This window comes from Centroberyx gerrardi, chromosome 12 (assembly GCF_048128805.1).
Source record: "Centroberyx gerrardi isolate f3 chromosome 12, fCenGer3.hap1.cur.20231027, whole genome shotgun sequence".
Taxonomy (NCBI): Eukaryota; Metazoa; Chordata; class Actinopteri; order Beryciformes; family Berycidae; genus Centroberyx; species Centroberyx gerrardi.
In genome coordinates, this window is record NC_136008.1 from 13806487 (window position 1) to 13833924 (window position 27438).

The following is a 27438-nucleotide window of genomic DNA, read 5'->3' on the forward strand; positions in this document are numbered from 1 at the left end:
AGGGTGGCCTCAAATGAGTGAACATTACAAACCGATCAGCAGGTGCAGCCTATATGTGTGATAATTTCTAGGTCAAGGCTTTTCACCAGCATAATGGTACTGTAAAAAAAATAAAAAATAAAAAATAAAAACATAACATGTTCCAGTTATAAAACGTTTTGAGTTTTATAAAACAAGAAGGATTGGAAAGAATCCGTCCAACCATGCTGCATCCACTGCGGGAATTAGGTGGATCATATAGGTGTATGTTGTTGAGGTGTGTGGTTTTGGCTCTCTCTGGTCTCCTCTATGTGTCGGTGACATATCTGACGCATCTCACATCTGTGCCGATCAAAATAACCTCCTACCCCCGTGAGAGCTGCCTGAGCCCAAGATGTAATGTAGTCATTATTCTGTGAATAATCTTCACCCTCTAAAAGCTGGAGGGGGTTTTTCTTGTCCTCTCCTGTCCTCTCTTCTTCTTCTGTCTATTTTTCCCTCTCTGTCACTTTTCTATCCTTTATGTCCATTTCTGTTTCCTCTCCTCCAGGCCAGTGAAGTGACCTCTAGTCCCCCTCCACAAAGTCAAAGATGCACGAGCGGGAGAGAAAGATGGGGAGGGAGGAAAGAAAAGGCAGGTGGGGGTGAGTTAAAAAGAAAGTGCAGCCAGGTAGAAACAAGTTAAGAGTTGAACATGCGGAAGCGTGCTGCTCTGAGGTCTGATGTTAAAACACCAGTCTGGATAATGTACAGGAACATGCTTACTTAGCAGTTCATGCTGTCGGTATGAGAGACACGTGCCTGTTGATCAGAAAAACATGACAGTGGATGAGAGGCAAATGAGCTTTGGATGATGAGGGGAGGAGGGAATGCAGCAAATAAGGAGGGGTACAGGCCACAAAAAGCAGGAGGGGGGGGGGGGAGTCACGGAGGAGCGTGGGAGGGAGGGATGGGGAAGAGTAAACAAAGTAAACAGGAGTGCAGAGAGAGGGAGGAGGCGGTTGCCGTGGTGACTAAGAGAAACCAGGAGGCTCCAGGAGGAAACGACCTGTTTCTCCTTCATTCTGTCTATTTTCATCACTGACACACACAATGAAGAACACACATACGCAGCTGGCTCACAGCACATACACACACACACACACACACACACACACACACACGAATGCTCACAATACCTACACATTCATGCATCCACACACACGCACGTGCACATTCACACACACGTACACACGCATACGCACACATACACGCACATGCACACACACACGCAAAACTCTTTCACAGTAATGTCTTCCTCTCACATGCTATCTTTATACGCTCTCCCTCTTCCTTTCTCCCTCTCTCTGTACAGTCCTTGCCTTTCTCTCTCTCTCCCTCTCTTCTGCAGTGAATGAGCTGACCTGACAGTGCTCCTCCTCTGCACTGAGTGCTGTGAGTCTCTCTCTGAATTATTTAAAAGCTGGGACCCCCACAAGTGCTTGTCTTCCCCTAACACCCCCTCACGCTCTCTCTCTCTCTCTCTCTCTCTCTCTCTCTCCCTCTCTCTCTCTCTCTCTCTCTCTGTCTCTCTTCTTTTCTCTGTCCCTTCCTGTCTTGCTGTCATTCTGTCTCTTCTGGTGGCTGCTATTGCTTCCTCTGGTTCTGTCATATCTGGGCAACACTTTGATTAACGTACCAGTCTGACCGAGGAATATTTGACTGATTAATACAGTGCGTGCGCATCAAAGGGAATAACTAGTTACCAGATCATGTCCATAATGCAGATGATGCTAATTATGCAACGAACAGTGCACAACGCAAAAAAACATGGAAATTCAAGCAGGCATGTGAGATTGACAGTGGGCTGGAGAGACACTGAATGCAACACTTTCTCCCAAAGACAGACAGACTGATGAGTACTGCCAGAGTCGAGTGTCTGACACTCCAGCCTCTAGTTCATTTTGACCTAGTTTGCATAGGAGGAATAAAGAAAACAGAACATACAGATGGAAAGAGGGCTAATGGTTTGTGGTGTCTGTTGTTGTCTAACATTCACATCATTTTCCATTAGCTTGGGTTCAAGCTCATGCGACAGTTAGCATCTTCCCTGCTGAGGTGTCTTTGAGCAAGACACTGACTCTTTACCAACTCCAGGAGCTGTTCTGTCGTCGACCCTGCACTTTGACCTCCCTGTGGAGGGGTCAAGCAAAAAGACAAATTTCTCCTTTGGGGGATCAATAGAGTATTACCAAAAAAGCGTTTTTGGACTGACAGTGGGGGGAGGAAATTACTTCATTTCTGGCGTTGGTCTGACGTTCTATCTTGCCGCTCTCCATTCACAAACCAAGCAGGCTGTTCTGTGGGGAAGCTACATCGCTACTATGTCCACAGTTATTCATAGCCCTTTTTGTATTGCAGGCTGTCTCTCCTCCCTCCTCCCTCTCTCTTTCTCCTCCCTCTCTCCATTCCCCGTAGAGATGGCCCTACCTCACTCTAACTAATCACCATGGCAACCTGGTAATCCCTGAACAGAAAAATTCTGACACTCTCACAAATGCACATGCGCACACGCACACACACACGCACACACACACGCAAACTGGCCCGCATGCACACACACACATATGCACACATGGGTGCACACATGGGCACATTCACGCTTGCACACACACACACAAACACAAAGAGATACTCAGGCAAACTAATACACTGGTGTTTACTGGTAAGACATACAGTATCTTACCACAAACACACACTTCCATGCAACATACACATATGATCATAGCCACATATGGTGAGGATAAAGCTTCTCTGTATTTCTATGAGGAGCTTTATGTGTGAGTTGGTGAGGATATAAATATACTACCATTTGGGGGAAAAATAAGTTGTGCGAGTAAATACTATTCATGTATGCATGTTGTATGCATGCTTGTGTGTGTGAGTGTGCATGCATGTGTGAGCTTGTATGTGTGTGTGTGTGTGTGTGTGTGTGTGTGTGTGTGTAACTGTAATTGATTTCACACTCACTCAGGTCAATGGCTTTACAGCTAAGAGAGAACAGCACACAGACACACTCTAGTTAGTTTCTCTGTTCTCATCTCTGTTGCAGTGCTGTAGGCACATGTGGACCCGCGCTTTGTCTTTCCCTCTCTCTCACCGACTATTACAGTAATACGCTTTGTGCATTAATATGAAGGAATTCAAGGTTAAAATATATTTTACTTTATTTACTGAATAAAAGACTTACAACATTAATACACAGTCCCCACCATTGTTGCAAAAAAAAAAAATTCTGACAATATAACAGTCACTTCATACACACATCATACATGTATAGGAACATTCTTAGGGGAAAGCAAGTCAATCCATTCAAGATAAGTAAGATAGCTTTTTAATCGGAGAGGCCTCTTATTTAGATTACAGTGAAAAGGCATGTGAATGGACATGCTACTCACTCACATTTATACATACACACACACACACACACACACACACACACACACACACACACACACAATTAGGTTTGCTAGCCGGGTATTCTAATGCTATGAGGCCCCTCCCACTACACTAATTCTAATCAACAAATCAATAAAGGTCTTTCTGTTGACAGTCGGAGTGGTTGGCAAATGAACCTGATTTCCAGGATAGATCAATAGATTGATTGACGCGTCTGATGGATGAATGAATACACTCCAATCAGGTGTATTGATCGTATAGATCAAGCCTAACTAGCAGGCATGGCGTTAATTGATGAGGTCAACGCCCCTATGTAAGGCATCTCACTGGGAGATTATACGACTCTCCACTCGCTTCACATATCAACAGACCTGGTTCATCTGAATCAGTCCAAGCAAGTAGGCTACAGTAGTTCTTGTGCATTGTTTCAGGCATTACAGTGTAAGAATTCAGTTTGGTTTGTACAGTACAGAGTGTGTAATGCTGGGTTCATGGGAGTGGTTGACAATAAAACAATTAGACAAATACACAAGGCTGTGAAATGAGGGATTGTTTTCCTTTGAACTATAAATACATTCAGTGCGGTTTGTGTGTGTGTGTGTGGGGGGGGGGTGGGGGGGTGGGGGGGGGTGGGGGGGGGTGCTTGCGTGTGTATGTGTATGTGAATGTGTGTGTGTGTGTGCGTGTGTTGTTGCTCTTCGATAGGAAACAGGCAGCACTGGCAGAATGTGAATTCCTGGTTATTGTAGTGTGAGGTTTTGACCACTAGGCTGTGCATGGAGGAGATACAAGTTGAGGCCAAAACAGACAATTGGCATTCAGTAGCAAGAGTTAACATATAAACTTGTTAAGGTAGTACACAGGAGAATCCAAAGCAGCTTATCTTGAAGTATGTGGGTATGTGTGTGTGTGTGTGTGTCTGTGTCTGTGCATCTTTTTGTCTGTGTGCCCGCATGTGAATGTGTGTGTTTGTCCTTTATGCTCGTTCAGTGTGGCCTGGGTACAGGATGCTGCAGGGTCATATGCTCTGCTCCAGTGAAAGGCAGTCTGTGTGTGCAGTAGTGGTGGACCACCTCAGGGATATTGGTGAAGACACAGCTACTCTGGTCCAGCGTATAGCCCAAGCCCTTACTGCTCTTAGTCTGGGCCACAATGATGTGCACACAACTCTGACTGGTCCTAAAGAAAGTGAGAGAAAGACGCAAAAATACACATATTGTCAGGATAGACTGGCTGCCTATAGAGATTAGACTAGACACACACACGCTCACAGCTAACAACTGTGGTAGGCTGAAGAACAGAACGGACAGGGAATACAGATGACAGGAATTTAAGGCTTTGTTCTTTTATTTTTCACTCCAAAACTGACTGTGTGTCCTCAGAGTTCAGTGGAAGTGTAAATGGGGTTAATGATGTGGACTCACAAATGAATGAGCCGTGTACAACAAATGTGTACTCAGGTGCATGCATACACATGCACGCACACAATGTGCACACACACACACACACACACACACACACACAATGGCGCAGAATTTCAGCTTTTATCCTAGAGAACCAGTACCTTGCACGCCAACGCTACACTTGACACATGTTCATGCATTTACGCCTTAGAGAATGTGGCCACATTGATAGCTATCTCTTTAGTACCATCTGCATGTGTAACCGCCTGCCTTAAAAAAATAACCAAATCCAGGCCCAATTGTTGATGAAGGCAGAAAGTACCACTGGACCGGCCTAGATTAAAATGAAGGGGCCAGCGTTCTCCAATAAAAACACAACAAAAACACCTAAACATATTTAAGTGTAAATGAGTGAATTCATATTTAATCTATATTACATAACAAAGGATAAATGTGCCATAATAAAAGAAAAAATAAAACTAAATAAAACACATATTTCATGTTTAAGCGCAATGCGTCCCACTGTCACCATCGACACTGACAATGTGTACATTAATAAACGTGTTTTATTTTGTATATTGCTCATTTGCGCTCAACACACACCATATACGCAGACACATACACACACTCACTTTAGAGCGATGGAGTATTTGCTGGTCCCTGATTCGCTGTCCCTCACCAGGAAGCTGGCTTCCCTGCAGCGCTGCAGCTGAGCCTCAGCCTGCTGGCGACTCACACTGCCATGGTACCAGCTTGGAGAGGCAAGGGAGGGAGGGGTGAGACACAGAAAGAGACAGCGGATCACTGACATATAGCACAACGACATATGGAGGTATGTCAGACGTCAGGTTAACGATAGGTGAGAGAGAGAGAGAGAGAGAGAGAGAGAGAGAGAGAGAAAGAAAACAGGTGGAGAAAGATTTATAGCCAACATAAATCAGGTAGAGAGACTGACAGACAGACAGACATTTGTGGGATGAATGAGGTAACAATGTCAAAGGTTAACTAGAGAATAATATAAGAGAGTAGAGAAGAAGAGAGATAAATATAAAATGGATGAACAAGATGGAGGCAGCTGTGAAGAGGATAAAGAGGGAGGCCCATTAGAATACAAGGTGCTGCTGACAATGGCTACAGGCTGGAGCCATATATAAACAAGCTGTATGTGGCGTTGCAGCCAGCAGGCAAAACACACTGACATTCAGCCACAACACAAGAGGAACAAATGCTAACATGCTCTGAGCATGTTCCACACATGTTCCATCTGAAAACACAGATCATGCGTTATGGGAATGAGATGAGGAAAGAAAGTTTACAGTTGGAATGAATCCGTCCTGTCTTCTCAGTCAAGCCTCACCTCAAGGGTGCACCCTCCCTCCAGCATTAACTTACGGCACCTTACTGTGAGGATGTGCACTTGAAGGGTGGTGCCAGCTTATGTGCTCAGTAATATATGGCCAGATTCATTTGGAATTTCTAGATTTAAAGGTGCTATGTGTTGTGTTTTGTGTGTGTGTGTGTGTGTGTTTTGTATCAATTACCACATTAACACTGAGTCATTATATAATTACTGTAAACAAATGAGATCATAGCCAAGAAGATGAGCAGCCTCTACTGGCCTCTTCACTGCATTTTACATTGTGTGCCACCAGGTTTGATTTTGCATGAAATCTGCTGAGTTGTTTCATGGCACAAAGGGAGATTGCTTTACAGCACAGAACAGGAAGAGGGTGCTGTTCTTCCAGTGCAAATGGAGCTAAAGCTTTCAGAGTCTCTTGCAATGGCAGATGGAGGAACGAGTAAAAGGCTAATGGAACATTTATTGGCTCTTATCCTTCTTGTTGCCCTTCAAAACAAATGTATGCAGAGTGACACCAGCGAGGGGAGGGGGGACAAGTAGCAACATCCTCTTTATGATAGGAAGCAACATTGGTCTCATTTGTTTAATTAATTATACCCAATTAATTGGTAATTCTACCAAGAAATCACAATTAATCTGGCAGTGATATTTTGATGTTTAAAAATGCTTCATGTAGCAACTTTAATGTTTCACTGTTCCTTTCGCTGGATAAACCGTCTGAACACCTAGGTTCTAATCTCTTCTCCTCCTCTTCTCCATCCTTACCTCTGCTTTTCCAGAGGCAGGGTGGGGTCCACTTTGGCCGCCTCCCCATCCAGTGGGGCCGTGGGGGAGGTAGGAGACGGAGGGGACAGTTTGGTGGGGGAAGAGGGTGAGAGGGGTGAGAGCTTGAGGGTGGGGAACGAGGGAGATGGGGGCGAAAGAGGGGAGAGTTTGAGAATTGGAGAAGAGGGAAAGGAGGGAGAAGAGGAGGAGGAGGGAGAAGAGGGGACAAGTGTTTTATGGTTCCAGTTCTTCTGCCTCAGGGTGTGCTGCTGCTGCTGCTGCTGCTGCTGCTGCTGCTGCTGCTGCTGCTGGCGGCTGGAGGCCGAGGAGCCGTTCTCTTTGCTGGGAGAACAATCCACCGCCTCAAACTGAGCTGGAGGAAGCAGGAGAGACAATATCCACCCTTCATAATAATATTCTATCAAAGCATGTCATGTGCTACAAAGGTAAACACATTACTGGAAGTGGGTTCAGCAGGGTTGTTTAGTTTCCTCTCCAGAGCAAATACAAAACTGTTGTGGTATTGCTGTACAAATAAATCTCATGGCATCCTTCCTCCACACCCTAAACTCCCACCCCTCCCCACCACCTCTCTCTCTCTCTCTCTCTCTCTCTCTCTCTCTCTCTCTCTCTCTACCTGACAGCGCTCTGACGATGTCCTCCTTCCTCCACTCCCAGGGCAGTTCGTACTCTCCAGGGGGACGGACGTCAGACTCTGGACGAGTGACAGGGATCCACACCCCCTCACTGCCGCCTTCCAGTCCGCCCTCGTAGGGCGTGTCGTAGATATTGGGGGGTGTGGGCTTGCCCTCCTCTCCCTTCCTCTCTCCCTGGCCTCGGTCCAGCAGAACACACACCTTCAGGAGGTCCTTGGAGCCCCGTCGACGAACCTCTACAGGAGAATGGTTATGTAATTGGTTAGTTAACGGTGGGGATGGAGATGTAGGATTTTCACTCAAGTCATCATGGACAAATGAACTGGGATTACAACCACTGGCACTATGTTCTTCAGCTCTTTCTAGTAACTGAGCTGCTGTCTAGTCACAGACTTCATGATTTCCCCTTTCTGTTGCCATTGGGTTTCCGCTCATCAGTCTGCCTCAAACAAATTCAAACAGATATTGTGACGAAACAATTGCCTCACCAGTTAATATAGCATTCACATTTTAATTTGAAATTATTTAAATCATTTATTGAACATAATATACTATCATACTATCATACACTACACACTACCACTGTAGTGCTTGTCAAGCAGTGTGGTCTTGTGTGCCTTATAATCTGCCCATTCACCTTGAAATTGTTTTACAAGTGTAAAATAAATGAGGGTCCATTAACGTCATTAACATTCATCTAAATTAGCTTGCGATCACACACACACTTTCTGCAAGCTGCCAAACATTCATTTGCATGTGCTTACAAAGCCTTTTGTGACATCTCAAAACGATTGAGTTAGATGTGATATAGATTTATGTGTCTCAACAAACTGTACACTAGGAAGAGATGGAGACTGCACAATAGAAAAGGGAGAAGGTCCAAACAGAGACTTGTGACACAAAAAGAGGAATTCAGCCTTAGAGTGAATTAAAAGTGCACTTTTTGTCATTGCACTTTATGGATTGAATTGTGAAATGATGTTATGTTGTTTATTAATGCAGAAATTCTACATGTTCTACATGTTCTACACTATCTTCAGTACAATTAAAAAATAAAGTCTGTATACATAACACTTGTGTTTTTTGGGCCTACTGTATTGATGAAATATATTTGTTATGACAAGTCATTAAAAATGTTGGACTTTTAGTTGTTGTATTTCTTTGCGGTCCAACAGGTAGCCTGTATGTCTGCACTATTGTGTGACCAAACAATGGAGCTACAGGAAGAAAGGTCAACACAGTCCCTGATTGGCTGGCTGACAAGACCACTTCCTGACTGCTGGGAAGTGATTGGGCGAGACCAGGGGGAACCCATGTGTTCTGGGGAGGGGTGAAGGATCTTTTGATTCTTTTTCACACATAAGGGACCATAATGTATGTGTGTGTGTGTGTGTGTGTATGGGGGGGGGGGGGGGGGGGGGGCACTGGGGCCAACTTCCTATCAAGAGAATGGGGCAAAGGAAACAGAGGCAGGAGACAGGAAGTTGGAAGAGGAAGCTGCACCCATTGTCCCTGCACAACACTGTTCCTATAGCAACCGCCAGCAGGGAGGGAAGTCAGGAGAGGGACTGAGAGTCTGAGGATCTAGTTTTGTCCCTTTAAAACCAACCCCCCCTCCTTGGGCAATGTCACCAAGAACAAATTATGACTGTGAGATGGAGTGAGTGCAGAAAAGCCAAGCAAAAATGTTTAAAGTCATCCTCGGCAGAGATGCTGATTACAGAATAATGTAATAATTAGACACTTTATTTATATAGCACTTATCAAAACAAAGTTACGAAGTGCTTTAAAAGATAAATAAATGTAGTTATAGTGTTGGCCAGCGCAGCTCAGCCATTGCATATCTTGATCAGATGAGTTTGATCATAAGCAGTGTTGAGTTGTAGTTGGAACCTAACTGGAGGAACTTGAAAATCATCTTAACTGTGGGAGTTAAGGGTCTGTGAGAGCATTACTGAGAAAGATTTATACAGTGGTAACGACCCCTGACCCCAGGCGGCTGACCTCACCTGTGATGATGACCTGGGCATCGTAGGGCTCCATGTACCCATCATTCACTCCAGCTCGCTCAGCCTCTCTCTGTTCCTTGGTTTTCTCTGCATCAAAAGGATCTGCATAGTCCTCCAGGATAATCAGCTGAGAGAGAGAACAGACCGGTCAGAGAGCACAATGCTGGGCTGCTACCTATTCACATGTTACATTTACCTAGAGACAACAGAGCGGGGATGAGAGAGATTTGATACAGTGTGTGTGTGTGTGTGTGTGTGTGTGTGTGTGTGTGTGTGCAAATGTGCATGGGTGTCCATGACTGAGTGATAAGTATTGAAGGGACAAGAGGAAATACTTGTGCAAAGAGGTCAGCTCATTGTGTTTGCCCGTTTGATCCGACAATATAATACAATATAGTGAAACTGCATTGTATTCTTTTGAGAGCATGAGAAACTGAATACGGGGTTATGAACTGAAGTGGGCAGGGACAACACAAAGACAAGCACTGACCTCAAGCCCAGCAGGGGATTGGAGAATTAGACATCACAATAACATTTGTTTGTTACACTGTATATCGACCTTTAATCAGCATGCACCGAGCTCTGTCTGGCTTGGGTTGAATCTAAATCAATAGCAGATGTAATATGAAAATCAAAACAAATTGAGTTGGTGGGAATTGCAGTGGGTCCATCCCTTTAACTCACCGTCGCTGTTTTGATGTCGGACCTTCCCCTCTCGTTCTCGGCGACCTTCTGTTCACTTGTCCTGTTGAGTTTGGGGGTCTTGTCTTGCTTGTCCACTTTGATCATCCTGCTGATGTACGCTTGCGCCAAACTAGAGGTTCTGATCTGACGATTCTCATCTGATGTCCCCGTCTCGACCTTGGAATTCTTGCGACCCTTTCCAGGTGTGAGACTGTCCCAGACTGTCCCACAAGAGCTTGTGTTATTACGACCCAATTCAATAGCCGAATTTTTACGATTTCTCCCTGCCAGTAATCCCCCCACTCCTCCATCCTTGCGCTGGTTTCCTTTCAGACTATCTCGGGAAAACGTAGGTTTGGGTCGAGTTTGTGGGCCAGATTCAGAGGCCGAGCGGACCCGTTCCGTTCCGTTCTTCAGGTTGATGGGAAAATCTCTGAACCATTTTGCCATGATGACTGCCAAAGTATATACACTTTCCACTGATTAAAGGTCTAGAAATGTACGGTGTTTTATACGTTTTTGCATCAGCTCCCCTACAAGAACTATTTTTAAATTTGATTTTCTTAGAAATCGCGCGCAACAGCACTAACTTTACGCACAGCTATTTTACGCACGCCTCGCTTGACGTTACTACGATAATTTAAACCAAATTTTAAAAATCTATGAATCAACAAATTTAGCAGAGTCTACTTTGTGACGTTAACCTGACTTCTAGAAACCTGAAACCCTCTGACAGTGAGACAACTTCTGGTGCGTCTTGGAGGTCATTGGCCAGTGCCCCTTCTTTCTTTCACCCTTCACATGCAGGAACAACTATCCCTGCAGCTTGAAAAGTAGCCTCTGCAGAGCGTAAACTCTAAAGAATTGGAAGTTTTTCTTTGAACTGAGTAAAGATCCCATTCCCGGAGCGTGTGATGGTGCGTCGAGTCTGTCGAGCAGGCGAAGTGATGAGATGGAGAAGAAAGTTGTGTGCGCAGAGTGTGGGATGTCGTTGGATTTGGGGAGTGGCTGTGTGGACTGGGCGGGTCGGGATCCACAACACTAAATAATCTTCTGAAAATCTTACCAAAACTCCATCAATAGCTGGCTTAAAAGTAATTTACAAAAAGCCTGACAATTAGCAAAATATGATCCAACATTTAACCATTTTGAGAAATTATTACACCCAGTTTGAAATGTCCTTTTGCTCATGTTGCCATTAGATGTATAGACTGTAGGCCTGCACGCCTACTATAACTCAGATTGTAAAATTATACTGCAGCTTGGCCTGTAGGCTTTAATCAAATGTCATTGTTTACAGTCACTGGCCCAACCAAAGCTGTTGACACTGGGTTGGCATGCACTGACTATAGTACAGTGCATGTAAGTATTATAACCAGTTAGTTTACTTACATGCCTTAGAGGCTACTTGCAGAAGAGGAGGAGAGCTTTGGAGGAGAACATTGCCTCATCAGGCCCAGGGATGATGCTGAGGTTGCAGGTCTGCCAGTCGATGGGTGCTTGCACCATCTACTGGCAAATCGGAGAAACAGAAATGTGGAGGTATCAGACTATTTTCACCTTTACTCGTTAGTGCTGGAAACGGTTTGTCTATCTGGGTTATAGTTTTTTGTTTTTTTTAAATTTCAGTTGTAGTTACAGCCTGCGTCAGTTTCTTCCTTTAAGAACATATCATGGACGGATGATTAAAAACCAGTAAAATCCTACAAGTTCCACACCATTAATGATTGACATATCAGCCCTACCAATAGTCAAAGCCGGCGTTATCTAAGGTTCCGCCCACACCGACGCGTTGAGCCAATCACGGTGTTCCCTCTGGCGGGGCTGGGCGGGTCAGTTACATCCCTGACAAAGGTAACAGGTTGCAGTAGTCACATAATGAACTTATGTTGCTGTCTTAATATGTGTATGAGTAGTTTCCCCCACTTCTTCATGTGGGTTTTGATGGATATTTAAAAAAAATATCTGAGTTATCATCCAGTGCATCGACATAAGGGAAGCGGAGTGTCAAAGAGAAGCAGAGGGATTACTTATTTCAGAAAAAAGGTATGTTTTGGACTTGAGATAGCCAGACAGCTAACCTAGACAGACAGTATTAGCCGACCTGTCAGACAGTTAGGCGCACGTACTCTTTGTGGAAGGTCTTTTTGCTACTTCGTGGCACTGGTTTTATTTTATAAGTTAGTTCTCCAATCATTTGTTTCTGTGTTGTGCTGTAGCAGCGAGGTTTTCTGTTAGCCAGTTTAGCCTGGTAGCTAACGTTAGCTGAGAGTAAACGTTAGTTGATGGTCCGCTGACCAAAGCTGCCAGCTACATCAGGATAACTTTTGAATTTGCGTGGAGCAGGTGCACATACAGTGCAGGATGTAAACACTACTGTGAGGGACATCTGCAAATGTTTATTATAAAAGTGGTTGTCAGTACTCTTGAACCTGACATGTATTCACTGGCATTTCTCAGATTTCCTACAGTGATGCTCTTCAGGTTTAGTTTGAACCAGATGAAACTGATGACGCAGGCAGGGAAGAAACTCTGCAGATTATAATTTTGTGGTCGAAGTGGGGGAAGGGCCATGGGTATTTGTCATGCATTCAATAATTACAACTTTGAACTTGCAAAGCCATTGACCATGTCGACAGAGGTTTATGCTCAAGTGGAGTGAGCGTAGCAGAAAGTTTTGCCTGAGGGCAATTCTCAACTCTCGGCAGAAATAAAGGTTAGTCCAATGTTTACAGGTGCAACCAGTTAAGTTACTGGAGTGTAACTGTTACAGATATGATAAAATCCGTTAAATCTCCGTCTCTCTCTCTCTCTCTCTCTCTCTCTGAACAATATTGGAGCTTACAGTCGATCTAACAAAGTAAATAGTGAATACTTAATAAGACAAAATCAATTCTGATAGTAAAATAAACAGATGAATATTACAAATTGGAAGATAACTGTGTGTGTGTGTGTGTGTGTGTGTGCGCGGGTATGCTCAAACGGGTGTGCGCGTGAAAGAGTGAGAAGGAGAGAGAAACAAGTGTGTGGAATGTGGGACAAGGGAGGGGCGCATTTATGTGCTCCTAATATGGTGCCATTTGTGTACTATTTGGTAACACTGAAGTCTCTCTTTGTTATGCCAATGAGCTTCATTGGACGTGGAAAGAGGAATAAATGGCTGTTTGTTTGAGTGTGAAAGAGGAGCAGTGGCAAGTTTTGAGAGAGAGATTGACTGCTGGAGAGAGGGAGAGGGCCTGGTTTAAGTCAAGAATGTAATGGAGATGAATACTCAGAGGACAGAGTGACTGTCTGTCTGTGAAGGGCAGAGAAGGCAAGAACTACTGTTTTGTCCATCTCAGTTACTAACACCTTCACAAGTCTGTTTTTAGGCTATGTCTCAAAAATAAACAGATTAATTTGGAGGAATATGCCACACAAACTGCTGTTTTATCAGTGTTGATTTTAGGCTGACATAGTCAAGCTTTGTCAGTCTTTTGAGATTGTTTATTTTGTTTTAAACAGGCCTATGTTTACGGTCAGCAAAACTGTTGTAATCTCTGAGATTAATTTTAGGTTCATTCAAATATAACATACTGCCTACGCCCAGATATGTCTATTAGTTCTGAGGCTAGGCCAGAGATGATCTGATCACAGGAGCCATGCTGACTCACCAAGTCAGCAGTGGCACTTTCATGACTCCACACATTGCTGTTGTGTATTTTCTCCCCACGCCCTTCCTAATCTCCTAATTACATTTTCCATTCCATCTTGGATCCTAGGAGGGAGGCAGCTTCAATTCAATTTACTGTGCGAGAATTCAATTTTAGGCCAGAGGCAGAGGGTCAGTCAGCATAACCGTAGGGTAATGTGACTGGCAACAGAGTAGAAGCTAAGAACTAAAGCTTCACCATTGCTAAGCAGGCAATCCTAAAAAGAGGTGGCCTGTAGGTGAAGTCAAATTAAAGCAATGGGGTATGAATGATGCAAGTGTAGGGAATCTTTGACTTCCTTTATTTGGAGTGGAGTTTATTTGGACTTGCTTTATCTGGATGGGGGCAAGCCAGCAGCCTATTATAAGAATACAGAGATGCACAATGTTCTATCATGCGTACATAACAAGGAATAACATTCAGTGACATGTTGGTTGCACAGGTATAACCAAACTGATTAGAACTTATTTAATATCCTTCTTTCAGCATCGAAGAAGGATGTTTATTTTAGAGATACGAGAGATGGGGAGAGCAATTGCCTTGGGGGTTGTGAGAAACTTAAAGGGAAGATGCTTGAGGACAGAAATTTCACAATTGAAACAGACTTGCTGTAATCAGATAGACAGGGTAAGGGAGGGAGGGAAAGAGAAGGGGGATAGATTTAGCATTCTCAGAATTGCTGCCCTCATTTTCTGCCCCACATCATGTGGACAATAGGATGGGTTCCCCCTCACCCCTGTCTCTCGAGGACCCGGCACTGCTTACTTCCTCCATGTCACTCTGACACTAAAATGGTGGAAGTAAATAAACTGATGAAGAGATACAGATGGACAGTTATGAAGAGAGAGAAAGAAATGTGAAATGGAGTAGATGGTGTCCAGGTCCTACTGACCGTATTGTTGCTACTTTCTGTTGTTGTTGCTGTCCATGCTTCCTGATTACAGTTATGTCTCTATAGGCCAGTCAGCTTACATATGGCATAGCCTGGTTTGATGCACAGCTCACACTCCAGAGATCACCCCAACCCAGATTAGCATTTCAGATTAAATCAATAGTCATTGTCTTCTGCGTTCCTCATATGGAGCGTCTGTGGCACCTCCCTCAGAGCATGAAGTGTTTGCTTGACCTCAGTCTGAAGACAGTGGGCTGCAGACTTCATGCCCAACTGCACAAATGCTTTGTGACAGGGTGCTTCCTCAATGGTTCCCAAAGGGTGGAAAATCGACTAACTGTGCACTCCTGATGAGCAGATCTGTCTGTAGACACACGTACACACACACACACACACACACACACACACACACACACACACACACACACAGATGTCCTCAAAGGTCATTCATGACATGCCACTTAGCTGTCTGCCAGCCTAGACATTTAACTGCACCTGTTCTTGCTCCAAAATAGTTTCACACAGGAACAATAGGTTAGGGGCAGCATTCACTTCCACGGTGAGTTAGTACAATGTTATCGTTCTTGGCTAACTTGGCTGGCTGTATCTCATTCTGCTCGTCCTCAGAAACTGACAGGCAGTGTAGCTGAGCTCTCCCACTCATAAAGCCTTTTCCCTGCAGTGTAGGGTGGATCGGGTTGTTTTAGGCTGTATCGGACAGCTTCCAAGGTCCTTATGGAAATACAAAACTCTGTGTGTGTGTATGTGTGCATATGCAGGCACTCAATTGTGTGGGTGCATGTGTCTGTACGATGCAGTCAGAGTTATATTTTTGATGGTTACGTTGGAAGTCAGCCTGTGTGGGGGATGGTACTCACAGGAACAGAGCATGACTTTGTCTTTTATCACACAGCACACTGATAAGAGAAGAGAATCTGGGTGTTATTTTTCTCTTTCGCTCCACCCTCCCTTTCTGTCTCCCAGCCCACTCTTTGTCTCTCACCTTGGAAAGAGTTGTAGAGGAAGAGAAAGGTGTGGAGCACAGAGGTCAGGAGGTGGTGTTGCACTTGGATGGTAATAGGTGGTTTGAAGTCAGCTTAATGAACCAAACAGTGTAATGACCTGGGGATGAAATCTCACAGCGTGACCAAACACAAGGAATGACCAGTAGATAGATGCAAGACCAGGAATGTTCAATACTTTATAATTACTAATGCCTAATAACAGGATGGCAGTGACTTGCAGTTTAAGTTTCACATACATGTGATGAGTTGAAATGAGTTACGCATTTTGTGTTATCAGGGCTATATAAAAAGGGAGTGTTAGGGAGTCAATAAAAACAAAAAGAAGAGGAATGACAGATCGAAAGAATGAAGAAGTCATGACTAGTGTAGTCACATGGCTCTTTTCTATGGTACGTCTACTCCATATTCAAACAATCACACTAGTTTTGTAGAATGGAGGAATTGTAAAACAAATGGGAAGCAGGTTGATAAGAGTATAGTAGGTTAGTCGGCCTAGTTCACTTACTAGAAGCAATGGTGATTTGGTTTGATTGGTTGGGAAAGTTACAAAAGTTGGGAATGGCTTGGTTGATCTGTGCAAGGCGAAAGTGATATGTGGGTGTGTGTTTTCAAGTTAATGACTAATGAAGTGCACTGAGGGCAAAGTCCACACAACCAGCCAAGAGCCAGAAACTAAGTGGAACGGTGCCTAAATCTGAGTTTCTGTGTTTGTTTAAAGCAAGGCTGCATGTCTGTGTTTGTGTTTGACAATGGGTTGACTTTTCAGGGTCCCTTGATGACTAGGTATTCCTCATTCAGATTTCCTAATTTGAGGAATATTTTTAGGGAAGAACAGTTTAAATCAACTTGGCCATCAATGGTATTATAACAGACTGTGCTTTTCTATCTCCTTCCCTGTGATTTGCCAGTATCAGCAACACTTGCCTCTTTGTTATCTTAGGGTAAATAAATACAACCATTCACTTGTTGTAATTCACATAGTTGTGTACACACACATTTCCTCTTCTGTATGAGACAAAGACAACCAAGAACATTTCAATTTTGCTTACAAAGCTAATACGTTACGTACGATATCACTAGATCTAGGCAAACATGTAGTTGTAACAGGTGGAGTCAGTTGTAGAGAACGAGCCAAAAATCTGTCATCTTACCCCATACTTGCGTTCTCCTTCTTCTCCTTCCTCTCCTCCCCACTGTGTTTGCAGCATGAGCACAACATCCTCAGGTCGGAAGACCCCGGTGGACTATGGCGTCCAGATCCGCTTCATCAATGACCTCCACGACTCTGGCGGGGGGCAACCTGGGTCCCAGCCCAGGACCAAGACCCAGACCTCCAAATACGGGGTGGCAGTCAGGGTGCAGGGTATTGCTGGACAGCCCTATGTGGTCCTGAAGGACGGAGGAGAGAAGGGAGACTCGTACGGGGTCCAACTCAGGACCCAATACCCCTCTGGCTACAGTAGCCTTCCCCGGAGGAGAGAGAAGGCAGAGCCAGGAGGTCAGGGGGGAGAAGTTGCGGGGGGAGGAGGGCAGGGAGGGGCACTACGCAGGGCCCAGTCCCACGGCTCACTGCTGGACAGGGAGGGAGAAGTAGGAGCAGGCACTGAGGAGTTCCAGCTGCGCAGGCCGCCAGGGGATGGGAGGTCTGGTAGCTATGGGAATCTGGATGGAGGGATAGGAGTAGGGGTGGAGAGAGAGCAGCCTCGGGGTGCAGGTGTGAGAGGGGGGGGCATGGACAGCAATATGTGGGGTGGTTCGTATCAGGCAGGGCTCAACGGGTCACTGGGGAGAGAGAGGGGCAGTCAGTCCTTCCCTGACCCTCCTCAACAAACAGATGAGCCTCATTCCGCTCAGAGACAGACTCCTGTCAACAGACTGATCAGCCGGTTCGATGGTGGTAATACTGGAGCCCAACAGAGAGGACAGTCTTCTGCACCAGAGGACCCCAGAGATGCCTCCCCTCTCCTCACCCCTAACCCCTACTCACCTCCTTCCTCGACTCACAGCAGCTTGGGACGAAGCCAGGTCTCTGCCACCAAGGTTACTGGCTCCGCTAATCAGTGGACTCCACCGGGGCGATATGTCGCCGTGGAGACGCCTGCGGCCAACCAGACAGAGACACAGGTAAGAATAAAATCTTTTATAAAATCTTTTCATTTGTGGTTAGGAATTAAAATTGATTTTCAGAGAGCTCCAAACACCGCAGTGCATGCAGCACAAGTGTAGTATTCTGATCTATGTCTGAAGGTGACCCCCGACCTTTTGCTGGACCAGGGTCAGAGTTCAGAGATGAGCAGTGAGGAGGGGCAGGTCATGCAGACCATATACAGCATCCTGAGAGACGGGTATGGACCTCCATGCTATGCAAACTCTTCCTGAGACACTGTTACTGGCTGAGCTCCTACACGTTTTCTCCATGTAGTCATCATAATCAATCGGTAATAAATGATTAAATTACTGTAAATGATCCGTCATTTTCACCTTCCCTCAGGACCAATGAGAGTGATGCCGTCATCAAGCACAAAGTCAAGGTTATCTTTCAGAAGATTCAGAGCCTCAAGGTTTGTCCTTTTTAAAGTCTCTCAAGATGTGGAGGGCTTGCCCTTCCATGGTTCCATACATCTGATAAAGAAAACGTGTGAGCAAATTATGTCTTTCCTTTGCCTTTTTCTTCACCAGCCCAGAGAGATCCCCAGGGAAGAGTGGATGAGAGAGAAGAGGGAGCTTGAGAGAAAGATGGCTGAGCTACAGACCGCCCTGCAGGTGGAAAGGAGGGTGAGTACCGATAACAAGTTCAGTAATAATACTAAAATCATACTTTTCCAATAGTTTTCTCTGTTGAATGACAGCAGACTTCATTATTAAATAGAGTAAATCTGCGTAATGTTTATACGTGCCCCTGCTTTTCTCGATAACATCAGACTGTACTCAGTTGATTTCCGCTCTAAAAATGCTCAAAATCTAGTAGAAAACATGAGCTAAACGTATATATATAAGTTTGTTGTTTTATGCTTTTCTTTTCCTTCTGACGCCGCAACATCCATATCACTGCGAAAAATAGGTGTCATTTTGCAATACCCAACCCCAGTGGTGTAAAGGGCAGAGAAGAATAACTTGTGGAGGATGTATTTTAGAGCTTTTAACATTTGGGTTTTGGAGCCTTGGGTGTCTCACTGTCATGAACTGAATTCAGCTGGCTGATTGGAGCCGGCTGCCTCAAGAAGAGGGCGACATTCAGAAACCAACCTGCTGCTTTCACTGGGCTCTAATTACATGGAGCTGGTCCAGCACCACACACACACACACACACACACACAAACACCGGCCAAGTCCCCTAAAAATTAGAGCAGCAACCACCAAGTGAAGGAAATAGCTGTTGGTTTGTTGTAGTTATGATACTGTCCTCTTAAGCGTTTTACTTCTTTTCTAACCAATTGTTCTGTAATCTGACCAAGGGGACTGGGGGTTCCTTTAAGTGTACTTCAGATTAATCCTCAAATTAATCCTTAAAGCCCTCTGGCCTGGTCAGAGGTTCACACACACACACACACACACACTAATCTAACTTCAATAATGACTCATTATATGTTGGTTTAAGGAAGTTGGGCAGGTCTTAAACTCTAATAGCCCTTAAGAACTTAATCCCCTATGTATATATCGATCTATGGACAAATGCAAGCCTACTTTAACATTTCCCCAAAGCCCATCGGTTATGTCACCAGAACCACCAAATGTCTTATGTTTCACTGCTCTCATTTATTCTTCATGTGTGCTTGTGCATAGGACACCGGTGGCAAGTCAGATCCTGCTCTGAAAGCTGAGCTGGAGTCGTGTCTGGATGAAAACCTGCAGCTCCAGGAGATGCTGGACTGGAAGAAGAAGGAATTACACCAAACACAGTCTGAGTGAGGATTCGGAAGCACTGATACACACACACACACACAGGAAATAAGGAAGGGGCATATTTTAGGGGTGTTGTACCGTGGTCTACAAGTCATTCCAATGATAGCCACATACTCGTTACAATTTCGTAAAATTTAGACCCTCCCAACAAGCAGTTACTGAAACCTATTTACTAACTAGTGTGTTGTAGTTGCTTGAATAAAGAGCATCATTCAGTAGTGTCCTGTTCAGTGTCCTTTTGTCCTCCCAGGCTGACTCAGCTGCGTATGGATAGGGAGAATGCAGAGGCACGGGCCAGAGAGATGGAGGACCAGCTGGCCGAGCTTCAGGATGAACTGAGGAGAGAGAATGGCAACAAGACGGTACCACACACACCAAGCGTCCTCACAGAGAAACACACAGATACACAGAGTGAAATTATCTCACCCCATTGGCAGATTTTTTTCACTTGTTTTAAGAAAAATAAGACTCAATACTAGAGTAAATTACTTCAGATGGCTATTACAGTGTAGCATTTGAAAAGCTGAAATAAACTTCAGAAACCAACCGCAAAGTTAGAAAGCAGGAATACCTCCAACATTTCTTTTTGGAAAAGTTGTATTGAGTTTCGCTAACATCAGCAATAACGCACAAAGGCAGACTAAGACTTTGAAAGCATTATGTTAATATATTCCCTGTGTCTGTAGGACCTGATGTCTCGTCAGGCGGAGCTGTCTGAGGTATGCCAACTGAAACAGAAGCTGGAGGAGACGCTGAGGCAGAGAGAGAGGGAGCTGACGGCTCTGAAGGGAGCTCTGAAGGAAGAGGTGGCCACACATGACAAAGAGATAGAGACGCTCCGAGAGCAGTACAGCACCGACATGGAGAGGCTGAGGAGCAGCATGGAGCAGGTGTCTCAGGTACACGCACGCACAGTTTCACACCTAACCTTCAGCTACATTTCACATGAAAAGGATTTTTAGTGTGAGGCAAAGTCAGTTCGCAGCAACAGCCAGATCCCTTGAGCAATACACTGTACTGTTACCTGCCAATTCTAATGACCTCTAGGTGGAGTGGTGTATCTTGACTTTTAAATTGTAGGGATGAAATGGTAGGGATGAAAATTATCTCCACTATCTTTTCAATTGTGCTCTCTCCCACTTTAGTCTCAGGCAGGTATCGAGGCAGAGCGGTTGCGTGTGAACGCCTCGGTTCGTTCCCTACAGCAGCAGTTGGAAGACTGCAGAGACGAGAGCAGCCACTGGATGGAGCAGTTCCACACCACCAGGGACGAACTCCGTACCACCAAACAGGAGTGAGTCATATTGTTCAAGAAACGTATTTATCATTGCTTACCTTGCCTATATGGACTTTACACCACCACCCTCTTTGAATCATTCCTCTTTTCACCTGTTGCACTATTAACGTGTATCCACCTCTTCTCTTTCATCCTACCTGGTCAATGTTTCTCCCCCTCTCTCTGTCAGAGAGCCATCCAGCAGCCCTGAAACACCGTGAGAGTCACTAATTGAACTGCATTTGTGTTTAGATATGTAGACTTATAGATGTGGCTAGTTGTGCTAACGACTGTCTGACTGTAGTGTTCAAGACCATCCATCACTTAACACACCTAATGTTTGAACACTTCATGTGAAGCAGGAACATGATGGTACGGAGGCGTGGTGTGCATGGTCTTATAGTTCTGTGTGTTAAGCATTTTGTTTTATTGTAGGCTTCTTGTCTCTGAATATGTCTGACTGTAATGCGGTAACAAGAGATTGAAGAGTTATAATTCAGAAAATAAATTGCTTATTGCTTATTAAATTGCTTTGACTATATCAAAGCAAATTAAGCACACTTGTGATTAAACTAAACTACTTTTGAGTAGTTCAGACAATCAAGTAGTGATATACATGCTACCATTTGTTCAGATCAATTGCATGTGCACATTTTTCAGACTGCTGCAAGCTCGTCTGGACAAAGAGGAATTTGAGGAGGAGTTGAAGGAGCTCCAGGAGCGAGTGAGCACCATGAAACAGCAGATACCAGACCCCAGCCACACACAAACTCTCAACAAGGTGCAGTAAATTACACAGATAAGCACCGTCAATGTTTCTCCCCCTCTCTCTGTCAGAGAGCCATCCAGCAGCCCTGAAACACCGTGAGAGTCACTAATTGAACTGCATTTTTGTTTAGATATGTAGACGTGCACATGCACTTAGACACACACATACACACACACACCTACATGCTCACTGATACACACATAAATGGCCCTACCTGCCAGCAGTCTTGTGTGATGCAGTAATTTGACCGTCAAGTTGTTTATATTTCTGTTCAGGAGCTCCAGCGTTCCCATGCTGACCTGCAGAAGGCCCAGTCTGAGGTGGAGAAGCAGAGGACAGATTTTGATAAGAAGGTCATGGAGGTCATCTCCTTAAAAAAAGCTCACCAGGAGCAGGAGGCGGAGCTTAAGTATGAGATTGACAGGCTTAAAGACCAGTTGCAGAGAGCGAAAGATGACTTTGCCAAGGCACAGGAGAAAAACAAACAGGTTAGTTTCATCTCACACTGAGGGGCTTGAACATTGGGAGTATTTGTACATTAAAAATCAGCACTGTATTATATTTTCTGTCTCTATCCTTCCTTTGTCTTCCTGCCTATAGCTCCCAAACCCAGCCGTCATCTCAGAGCTGGAGCAGAAGCTTGGTGAGGCACTTAAAGAAGCGAGCAGTCTCAGAGAGAAACTCTCATTGGCTGAGGATGATCTAGAGACCAGTAAAACGCGTCTGAGCAGAACTCAGACGGAGCTAAACTCTCTCCAAGACGCCCAGCTGGAGCAGGACGAGGCTAACACACGTCTCAGAGAGAAACTCTCACGCTTAGAGGTGAGGTCTCACACTTATACACCACAGTATGTCAGATGCCGTATTAATCCCAGTGTGTTAAATAATCTCAAAGCCGGAGACATGTTTGAGCAGATCTGGACACTCCCTGTGATTCTCTAGGCCCAGCTGCAGACCAATGCCACAGAGAGCTCAGAGGCAGAGCTCACCCTCCACACTGAGGTGAGAGGGCTGAGGTCTGAGCTGGACGAGGCCAAGAGAAGAGCCTCCCGCCTGGGCCAGGAGCAGCGGGAGCTCAGCCTGCGTCTGGAGGACAGGGAGAAAGAGAAGGAGACACTCGCACAGACCCACAACCAGCTGGAAGAGATCAAACGACAGCAGGAGAGAGCGCTGGAGAAACTCAACAAGGAGGTAAGAAGGAGAGATCCTTCTTTTTACTTTTTTCATACTGCCAGTGCAGTCTGGGGCATCTTAATTAATTGCTCAGTAGAGAATATCTAGCACAAAAAATTTCATCCTGTTCTCTTTTCTCTCTCCCTCTCCCTGTCAGTATGAGTCTCTGTCAGTGTCCTCCAGAGAGGAGGCGCAGGCTCTCAGGGTTCAGCTGGAGGAGCAGAGAGAGAGAGCACGCAAGGAAACACAGGAGGCCCAGCGTCATGGAAACGATGCTCAGGCGGACCTGGAAAGAAGCCATATGAATCTTAGGAGACTGGAGGAAGAGGTGTGTGTGTGTGTGTGTGTGTGTGAGTGCGCGTGCATGCGTGCTTGCCTGTTTGATTGTGTTCATGTGTCCGTGAAGTGACATAAAATGCAAAATGGCATGCATATTGTTTTTATTATGAAAATTCAGTTTGGCCTGAATGTTTCTAATATTGTTGTGTGCCTAACTAGACCCAAAACAACAATATTATTTGTGCATGCTTGCTTGATTGTATTCATGTGTCTGTGAGTCTTGGTGACATAACATGCAAAGTGGCACGCATATTTTTGTCTGGCCTGAATGTTTCTAATATTGTTGTGTGTCTAACTAGATCTCCCGTCAGAAGAAGGAGCTCCTGCTTGTATATGAGGAGAGAGACAACCACCAGCTGGACAAAGAGCTTCTGACTAACAGACTGCGCCACCTAGAGGGAGAACTGGAGGCCAGCAAAAACAGCCACAACGACAAGAGCCGGGAGACTCGCAGCCTGGAGGTATGATATGTGCATATAAGCCTGACATCTGGGAGAGGATAAACCAGGACTAGAGGAGTCTCAGTTGTCAATTTTAGCTTTTTTCTTCTTTTCTCTTTCTTCGTAGTAGTAGTTTTGCTCTAGATATGTTTCCTTACATGAGCCTGTACACATTTATGGTCACTATTTCTTTTTTGCTGCTACAATGACCCAGTTTCCACTCATTGGGAATAATCTGGTGCGCACAGACAACCTAATAAAGTACCTAATAAAGTTCATGTCATCTTGTCTCTGTCAGGACAAGCTGAAGCGTGTTGAGCTGGAGCTGGAGGAGGAGAAAGGCAGTGTGGAGATGCTGACAGATAGAGTGACCAGGAGCAGAGACCAGATAGATCAGCTCCGCTCTGAGCTCATGCAGGAGAGGTCGTCCAAACAGGACCTGGAGCTGGATAAGAACGCCATGGAGAGACATGTACATGCAGCACTTCTGTCTTCACTGACATTTTTTTGTGTGACTAATCACTGTCTTCAGATCTGCCAGAACATGCTGTTCACTCTGGTTTGAATCAATGATTTCTTGCACAATTTCATCCTCCCGCCCTGACCCTCAGTCTCAGTGCATTTTGAGTGTCGTTTAATCTGCCCATGTCCTTCTCCATCCCTGTAGATGAAGGAGCTGAGGAGTCGTGTGGCTGACATGGAGGGCCAGTCCCGCTCCTCAGCAGGAGTCTCCCAGCTGGAGAGCAAGGTGCAGGAGCTGGAGGAACGCCTACACAGTGAGGAGAGGTACACTATACTGCACACATTATTCCTGTAGATATCCATTCTGCATCGCATCACTATTTTTACCTCCGCCAAGGAGGTTATGTATTTGCCCCTGTTAGTTTGTCTGTCTATCAGCAGGATATCTCAAAAACCTGAACAATTTCCATTTGGTGGACAGATAGGCCTTGAACCAAGGAACAATTAATTAGGGCTTGGTGGTGATCCGGATCTGAGATTCCTGCCATTAGACTATTATCTTTTTTTAGCCATAACTATGTAACTAACAAAGATAGCGACTTGATGCCAAATACTAAGGGTATGTTTTAAAACTAAATGATAAAAGAAAGTTAGAGAATTGTTCAGCCTTGGTGGAGGTTTGCAAGCTCCTGGTGTTTTCTAGTTGAAACCTTTATTTATCCAGGGAAGGTTGACAGAGCAGGCATGTGATTTTTTTCAGCAACACCCCACAGCACATTCATGCAGTTACACACATTTACACCTTGGAGCTGCCCAGTAAAACCAGACTTTTATAGTTGGCCACTGAGCAGATCCATCAGCAATGAGGTGGCAAGTTGCGCAAGGGCATCTCAGCTGTAGTTGTTGAGGGGGGGGAAGGATTTCTCATAAATTTTCTTACATCTCTAATATGCTCCCTCTTCCTCTTGTACATGTAAAGAGAGAAGAACTCTATGGTGGCGTCCCAGCGTCGTTTTGAGAGGAAACTAAAAGATCTTAACATGACGTTGGACGAGGAGAGACACCAGCACACTGAACAGAGAGACCAGGTATACACACATGTTCACCAGCTATTGTATGTTCTTTGTTGATTTTACTCTCAGATATATACGAGTCAACTATTGTACACTTACAAACACACTCAGATACACACACAGTCTCAGACACGTACACATCTGTCTGTGTTGCAGCTGACTCTGAGAGTGAAGGCTCTGAAGAGGCAGGTGGACGAAGGGGAGACGGAGGTGGACAGGATAGATGGACTGAGGAGGAAGGCTCAGAGAGACATGGAAGAACAGATGGAGCTCAAAGAGGCCTTGCAGACCAGAGTCACAGCGCTGGAGACTGAGCTCAAGTAAGCATTTCCCCTTTCTCCGTCTCCCTTCTTCCTTTCTCATTCAGTCTGTGTTACTCCATCTATGCGCTTTTGGCAATGATTATGCAAGACGCTTCATAGCAGGCAGCTTAGTCACAGCAATATGTGTGAGAGAGAGAGACCATTTCCACATTTCCAGTGTGTCACAGTATGAATACAATTTTAAATAGATCCTGCTATTACACACAATTGCAGAATGGAGCATCCTATTTGAGATTCACGTCTTCTCTCCAAGGCGCAGTGTTTCACAATATGATGTGTGTAAAACAGTTGTCACCCGGGTGTGAAAAGGTATTTCATTAAACCAAAATGGCGTTACTCATGTGCTGCAGGGGAAATAAGACCACAGACGCGCTCACACTCGTGCCAGTGAAATATATTTATTCCATCATGTGACCAGCAGAGGGAGTGTTGTGACCGGGTCTCTCCGGATGATGACCTACTTGAGACTGTAGAGGCTTGTTGAATAGTGAGAAAAAAAGAGTTTAAAACACACATGATAGCACAGGAATGAATGGATATTGCAACTATTAATAGATTAACAATAAAAAGACAAGAGTTTGTTACGACAGTTTTTGATGGTAATGATTGTGATGATGGTGATGGTGGTGTGTTACAGGAGGAAGACCCAGGCGGCAATGCGACCAGCGTTGGACTCGTCCGCCCTGAGCTCAGAGGATGACGATGACAGCCTGTATGACCCCTCCACCATCACCTCCATCCTCACCGAGAGCAACCTCCAGACAAGCTCCTGTTAGAGTGGCACCCGGGGGGGGTCGGGGGGGGGGGGGGGGGGTCGGGGTGGGGGGGGCACTTAGCACTGCAGAGGGAAAGATAGGGCGACGGATAGGTTAGCTGCTTAGGTAGACTGGGAAAAAAGCCAAAAGGCAATATAGCATGCACTACAGACAGAGAGGGAGGGGTACGAGGGCCCGGGGAGTTAAATGACACACTGTAGAGGTTAGTAGGGGCACCGTTTTCTAAGCATTAGAGTGAATGGGAGGAAATGAAGCAGTTGTTGAGGGTAATTTCCTCAGCACTACAATGTACACAAATGTACTCCACGGTCCACTTGGAGGGACCCCATTGTGTACATGCGGTACATTACCAAACACAAAGCACTACACAGCAGACCACTGGTACTCCCTCTGTCTGGTACAACAACCCAGTACCACACTAATGTAAAGTCAGCAACTGGATTGCAAGGAGAGAAAGGGACCGGAAGCACAGAAACAATAATTTAGAAATACCTCTCATGTACACCGGTACAAATATGTCAAACAAAGTCAGGGTTGAGACTCTGGGTTAAGCACTTACATTACTGACTTTGACTGAATAATAAAAATACTCCTATCATTGGAAGGTGTAGGCAGTTTACCTGTTTGACTATGACAGTGTCTTTCCCTGTAGCCCAGGGCTCAACTGAGTGAACGGACACATCCCATTTTCACAGCTATATTCACAGCTAATGTTTAGCTTTAATCTGTACTCCGTGCACAGAAACTTATTTAGGATATGCAACTGAAAGTAAACCTTCCATAGTAAAACTGTTGAACTATGGACCAAATGCTGACATGAGTATGTGCATGATAACCACAAGTGTATAATGGAGACAATACCAGCAATACAAGAACACTGAATAATATGTATTTTTGACCAATATGATCAATTTTTATGCTGTTTTTCTGAAAGTCATTATTTGATTAACCAAATCCAATGGTTTAACTACTGAGAAATATTCTTACAGAATGAATGCTGG

The 27438-nt window shown here is 44.9% G+C and overlaps 2 protein-coding genes across 2 annotated transcripts; one reads left to right on the forward strand and one right to left on the reverse strand.

Moving 5' to 3' along the window:
- Positions 1-3224: 3224 nt before the first annotated feature.
- Positions 3225-11218, reverse strand: she (Src homology 2 domain containing E). Its single transcript, XM_071911225.2, has 6 exons — positions 10295-11218; positions 9611-9737; positions 7583-7837; positions 6946-7318; positions 5453-5572; positions 3225-4596 (listed from the first exon to the last, which is right to left on the reverse strand). The coding sequence occupies exons 1-6, from the start codon at positions 10742-10744 to the stop codon at positions 4404-4406; spliced, it is 1518 nt and encodes a 505-aa protein (XP_071767326.1). The 5' UTR covers positions 10745-11218; the 3' UTR covers positions 3225-4403.
- A 999-nt stretch (positions 11219-12217) lies between these two features.
- Positions 12218-26444, forward strand: cgna (cingulin a). The gene is made up of 20 exons (XM_071911221.2): positions 12218-12340; positions 17109-18027; positions 18151-18248; positions 18395-18464; positions 18583-18678; positions 19687-19808; positions 20057-20168; positions 20493-20705; positions 20952-21100; positions 21743-21863; positions 22127-22339; positions 22452-22673; positions 22794-23042; positions 23182-23352; positions 23663-23824; positions 24102-24275; positions 24471-24589; positions 25245-25353; positions 25495-25658; positions 26299-26444. The coding sequence occupies exons 2-20, from the start codon at positions 17110-17112 to the stop codon at positions 26435-26437; spliced, it is 3621 nt and encodes a 1206-aa protein (XP_071767322.2). The 5' UTR covers positions 12218-12340; position 17109; the 3' UTR covers positions 26438-26444.
- Positions 26445-27438: the final 994 nt, after the last annotated feature.